The sequence below is a fragment of the Puntigrus tetrazona genome, unplaced genomic scaffold (genome assembly GCF_018831695.1).
Source record: "Puntigrus tetrazona isolate hp1 unplaced genomic scaffold, ASM1883169v1 S000000060, whole genome shotgun sequence".
Taxonomy (NCBI): domain Eukaryota; kingdom Metazoa; phylum Chordata; class Actinopteri; order Cypriniformes; family Cyprinidae; genus Puntigrus; species Puntigrus tetrazona.
The window spans coordinates 233,635-240,000 of NW_025047739.1; the positions used below are offsets into that span (position 1 = coordinate 233,635).

General features: G+C 43.5%; 1 protein-coding gene across 1 annotated transcript in view; it reads right to left on the reverse strand.

Moving 5' to 3' along the window:
• Nucleotides 1–3,610: 3,610 nt before the first annotated feature.
• Nucleotides 3,611–6,366, reverse strand: part of phlpp1 (PH domain and leucine rich repeat protein phosphatase 1) — an 8,513-nt gene continuing 5,757 nt past the window's right edge. Inside the window, 4 exon segments of the mRNA XM_043229696.1 lie at nucleotides 3,611–3,658; nucleotides 4,316–4,547; nucleotides 4,549–4,900; nucleotides 4,903–5,454. Coding sequence (XP_043085631.1) covers nucleotides 3,611–3,658; nucleotides 4,316–4,547; nucleotides 4,549–4,900; nucleotides 4,903–5,454 — 1,184 coding nt within the window.

Sequence of the window (6,366 nt, forward strand, 5' to 3'; positions counted from 1 at the left end):
AGTAAGGATATATAAACATAGGGCCAGCAAAGAACAGGAGCGGCTCTGACTAAAGCAAAAGACCTTTCTCCCAAATGAAGAAATAAGAGGTGAATTCCACATCAATGGAGGAGACCGCAGCATCACTCAGGTCCTTCTACATGGAGTCGAAGGAGCTCAGCCCTATACTGAGGCTTCAGGACCTCCACGGTGCAAAGGTGGGAACTGTGCATAAATCAGATCAGATCAGACTATAGGTCATATCACACCGCCAATGTGGAAGAAGTTTCCAATATTCAAGAGCTCAGTTCAAAAATTAGCATCAGCACTGAAGAAAGGGTGGCAAAGGTGTAGAAAATGTGTTTTTATTCATTGTAGAGCTGAGGCAGGGCACAGATGCAGAGTCCATTCAAAAAAGTTAAAGACAGTGGACTGAAACTTGTTGTGGCTCGCGTGAAAGACACACTCCGTGAAGTCAGCAGAGATATCACTTGAGCTGATGCCAGATTCTGCCGTCTACTGATACACTGAAAGCAGCTAGCTGAGGACAATCTAAAGCTTTATCAATCTGTGATCGAGTGCTAGACCTCCTACAAATGCTAAAACCTCCGGACAAGCGTTTTTGGCCACAGGACCGGAATGCTTTGATGCTGTATGGAGAAACGAAATACGTGCATTAGCTAAAATGCTTGGAGAAGCAGCCGGAGATGTGGTGGAGAGGTTTCAAGACTGGAAATCACAAGACAGAGCTCCAGCAGAAAGCTGGAAAAAACACTGGCCAGAGATCTGAAACTCAAGCTGAAAAACATGTCTGTTTCCAGAAGTCTTCACCTGTCTGTCAAAGAAAACATCACAACAACTCCATTAATAGCAAATGTTACTACATTTAAACGACTGAATTAAGTAGCCATTAACTATCTGAAGAACTGACAGCATGCTAAGTAGTTTTACTTATTAACTTTCACACAAAGCTTGAATGTGTGTGTGTGTGTGTGTAGATCACAAACAACATGAGCAAAATAAATGATCTGCACTTTTCATTTTCAATGCAATTATACTATATCCTCTCTATATTTGTTCTGACTTTATCTAATGCTCCTAATACCCGTGTACTCCCGTTTATATACATAGCAACTAGATGTGTAGGTAGTATATAACCACAGAGTAAGTACATGTGTAACTACAGAATGAGGCACTACACTATATTTAGCATCGTACTTACATAAAACAAAAAGCTCTTACCATATAACTTAGTTATGAGAGAGTTTGTAATGATGTAGATGTTTGTTACGGATGAGTCTGTTACACGGCGACTTCTGAAACCAAAAGATGTAACTAATTACAGGCTTATAAGTTCATGTTATTTCACGTAGGTACAATAGTTACTACTAAGTACCTCTGTTATACTGGGATATTAGACAGAAAAATAACAGAAAAACAGAAATCACCACATGAAAAGCTTTAGAGTCATAAATTTAAGATTTATTATAACAAAACCAGGAACTGTTTGTGTGGTTGGTTGGAGTATAATTCCTTACAGATATACTGTTTTGCGTTACAGGACTTGACACAGTCATGCTGGTGTGAGGAGCAGGTGTGTGTGTGTGTGTGAGTGTGTGTGTGAGAGTGTGAGTGTGTGTGTGAGTGTGTGAATGTGTGTGTGAGTGTGTGAGTATGTGTGTGTGTGCGTGTGAGTGTGTGTGTGTGTGAGTGTGCGTGTGAGTGTGTGCGTGTGTGAGAGTGTGAGTGTGTGAGTGTGTGAGTGTGTGTGTGTGTGTGTGTGTGTGTGAGTGTATGTGAGTGTGTGTGAGTGTCAGAGTGTGTGTGAGGAGTGTGCGTGTGTGTGTGTGTGTGTGTGTGTGTGTGTGTGTGAGTGTATGTGAGTGTGTGTGTGAGTGTCAGAGTGTGCGTGTGTGAGAGTGTGCGTGTGCGTGTGAGTGTGCGTGTGCGTGTGAGTGTGTGTGAGTGTGTGTATGGCTCATTGATCAGCGAGTGACGACAGCACTGGGCAAAAGCACAGTTCATTTACAGGTGGTGTGTGTATATGCTTCTGGTACATATACATCTATTGGCATGTATGCATAAAGGGTCATCTCATTCTAGACACACAGTTCCCTTAAAAAGCATTGGTATACAATATTTTTCTTATTTACAATCATTGGAAAGAGGAAAAGAAAAACAAACAAAAAAATCACCATTTCTCGCAGAGAAGATTAGTAAAAAGTGACGAAGTCACCATAAAAGAGTAAGCAACTCCTAGGAGTTAGTCTTTCAAATTTCCACTAAATTTCTAGTTTTTATACAGGCGCAAAGCCTTGATTTACTGAAGAGATACAGTATTACTTTAAGTGCCCTATCTACAACAGTTAAGCGTGGTATTACTAGTGTGTACCGTATAACACAATCAACGTCAACGCAATCTTCTGATTTTAAATCAACTTAAAAGTCTGTTGTAGCTTCTCTCGCATAAAAAGATATGGTAACTAAAAAATGAAATCAAAACGTCCAGAGTCTCATCATTGGTCACGACAGGTAAGATCGCAATACTAGTGTTGAATTATATAGGTATCGGTTTAAGGTAAATAAAAGTTAAAACAGTCAGTGATCAGTAGTGAACTGCTCTTCAAACTCTAGTGAAACTTTAACGGCGGCGTTGGCCTTCTCTTAAAGGGATTGGTTGAGATGCAGGGGCTGCAGGAGATCCTCCACATCAGTCTTCATTTACTCAGCCTCACGGTGTTCAATGTGTTCCTGATTCACTCCAGAACAGCGGCGTTCGCAAGAAACGCTTTACACTAAATCTCAAGTAGGGTTGGGCAAGGGGTGTTAACCAATGAGTATTAAAAAGAGCTTGTCAGTAAAACTGGGATTGGATCCTCAAACGCCACGCTTTCACAATAAAAGACTAAATAAATAAATAAACCATGTTGGCATAGTACAGCATTCTCTTTACTCAAACACTACGTCTGAAACTTAGGCTAATGTTTTATGTGTGTGTGTGTGTGTGTGTGTGTGTGTGAGTGTGTGTGTTTTAAGAGCACTCTTCGGGTCAAAAATCTCTGAACGCATGTTTTTCTAAAGGGACATCTATTACCGTCTCGCACAAGAGAGACGCATGTTTAGAAAGTCAGTTAAAATTAATCTATTGATTGGCTTTCAGCCCTTTGGGTTAAACATACAGTACAACTGTCACACAAATTAATCATATTTGGGTTCTAAATCTTAAACATTATGCCCTCTTTTCACAGTCATGTTATTTTATTGCTTCAAAGAAAACGTGCTTCAGCAGTATTTTTGCTCGATGTGCCCTCTTGATTCCTTTTAAATATGAATATAATTAGAATATTCATAATATTGAAGCACAGAATTTTGTTTTCCAGTCATTTTGACAGCCCTTGATCTTGACCTCTAAAATGTATGGTACAGTTGAAAAATAACTTTAAGAAAGTGAATGTTTTTAAGTTGACTAGTTATGATGGTATTATCTTGAATCAGTCAAACGTTATGGGAAAATTACAAAAAAACAACAAAAAATAATTTTTGCTATATCGCCCAGCCCTACGATCAAGACCTGTGGACTAAAGCCAACAAGATCAGGCTGAGTAGATGATGACAGAATGCAGAGACTCCCTCAGAGCGGCGTGTCGTAGTAGTCTGCAGGTCTCTCGCTCTTAGCCGGCTTCTGTTGGTCCTGCTGATGTTGTTTCATGATCTCCTTCACCTCCTCCTCCAACTCCGGAGGGATGATGAACTTTTCGTCTGGGTCGGGTTGAGCTGGAATGGTGAAGTAACCTCCAGGTTTCTTTGAAGGAACTTCTATTGCCACCTCAACTGAGCCGTTTCCCCTCCGTTCCTCAAGGTCTTGCTCTAAGAATCCGCTCCAGCAAGGTTTCCAGCCTTCGGGGTTTCTGGGGTACAGGATGGAGGAGGTGGAGACAGCAGACAGTGGACATCAGCTTGCAATTTCACTCGACTGCTGTTGAAGGATTGTTTGAGATCCTGGTAGATTTTGTAGGACATGGCATCTAGGTCTCCAGTCTTGTGACCTTTGGAGCCGTCGCAGCTCGAGGACTGACAGCTTCATATTGGTTGAGCTCAGCGAAGCTGTAAGCAGAAGAGATACTCCACTGTACCGAGTGCATTCTGTCTTCATCTACTCAGCCTCATGTCGTTGAGATTCTTGTGGCATTAGTGCAAGAACTGCTTTAGTATTAGGTGACAGACTGCACTTTCAAGAACTGGATTGAAGTCATCAGGCTGAGTAGATGATGACAGAATGCAGCGACTCCTCAGAGCGGGCGTGTCGTGAGTAGTCTGCAGGTCTCTCGCTCTTAGCTGGCTTCTGTTGGTCCTGTTGATGTTGTTTCATGATCTCCTTCACCTCCTCCTCCAGCTCTGGAGGGATGATGAACTGGTCGTCTGGGTCGGGTTGAGCTGGTGCCGTAAAGTAACCTCCAGGTTTCTTTGAAGGAACTTCAGTTGCAACCTCAATCAAGTTGTGACTCTGCTCCTGCAGCGCCACGAGCCGTTTCCTTCGCTTCCCCAGGTCTTGCTCCAAGAATCCGCTCCCCACAAGGTTCTCGGCTTCCTCCGGGAAGCTTCTCCGAGGTTTCTGGGGTGCAGGGTGGAGGAGGCGGAGGCAAAGGCAGCAGACAATGGACATCAGCTTCCACTTCCACCCGACTGCCGTTGGAGAAGACTCCAGCGATGGGCTCCTCGTCCTCGCTGTCCAAGCCGTTGTCCGAGAGTGCGCTGGAGAAGGTGGCACTGGACAGCTGCCTCTGGAAGGAGCTTGCGGAGCTGGGAGCAAGGTGGAGTGAGCAGCAGGGGAGGCGTGGGTTGGGGTGGCTCTGCGGATGGAGGTGGAGCTGTGCCTCCTGCAGCAGGAGCGGGGGCTCGTCCGAGGACGCGGTCGATCCACTTCAGAGCTCATCTCAGACGCGCTGACCTCGGAGCTGATCTCGCTGCAGGAGGACGGGGGAACACCGGCGGAGGAGGCCGGGAACAGCCCGGGCCCGGGGCTCGGAGGTGCATGCGTGTTTCCGGAGCCGGGCTCCGCAGACGCCGCACAACAACAACAGCAACAGTCTTCCGCCACATTGAGCTGCACCACAACAGCGCTGAGGCTATCGGTGCAGCCGTACGACTGCGCCAACGTGCACAGCTTCTTGGCGGCCGCCAGGGCATCGGGCACCTTCCGTACGGCTTCCACTGCCTCGCTAGGGTCCAAGACTTCAAACAGACCTCTGCTGCCCAGGATGAAGAACTCATCTCTGGGGGTCAGTGGGAGGGTGGTGACGTATGGGCGAGGCAAGACTGCCGGGTAAAGGAAGGAGTAGCCCATGATGCGAGTGGAGTCCGTTACACCATTCACTTTGTTGTCCTGTTGGAAACAAGGAAGGTACGAAGTGGGTGAGCTTGATTTCACCAAGTACAAGATTCTTGTGGATCCTGGAACAACATTCCAATCAGATTATCTATTCCAAAGGATCATTTTTTGAAAATATCATTTTAGGCTTTTAGGTTAGGGTTCTTTCTACACTGAATTATCTATAATTTTCCACTGGTTTAGGAATAGATTTTGGGCAGGATTAGGTTTAGGGGTAGGGATTGGGATAAGTCAATATTTTTCAACAGTAATGTTGATCCAGGATCATGTTTTACTTGGCAAAATCATGCTGAACCTAACTGCTATCCTAACACAATCATAACATTCACAGACTAAATTAATTTGAGTTAAAGGGGTCATGATATAATTTTTTTTATATTCATCATACAAAGTGACTGTGTCGCTTCAGAAGAGTTGTGTAGACTACTTTTGCGCTACATTTTGGAGTTTGAAACTGTCAATCTTTTTGTGTGTGTGTGTGTGTGTGTAGTGGGGGCGGGGATTCAACGTGAAATGCCAATTAAGCTAAAAAATCTATACAAATGCAAAAAAAATCTGGAATATTGCAGAAGAGGGAACATCGTTGTGCAGATGTTGTTCACATCAGAACTGAAACCAAGCTGTTAACACAGAACGCATATTTAGCGTCACTGTTGCTCTTGATACTTTTTATTTATTTTTTAAAAAACATAAGAACTCTTTGTGATTGGTCTTTTGTATTAAACTATACATTCATAAATGATGTTTTGTTTTGAATTGTTTAAACAACTTATTTATAAACGGTTTATAACCATTATGAACTTTTTCTCAAAAGGTAGTTGTGTTCTTATGTTACGAATAAACATGCATAAGTAATATTTAGCTGGAGGCGCCCTCTTGTGGCCTCAGAATTCAAATATTGTTATGTAAATGTAGTTTTCCAGCTATTTTGACAGCTCTGATCTAGTGTTGATTAACCTGCATTAACTACTGGTGAAATCCCAGGAATACAGCCTCAG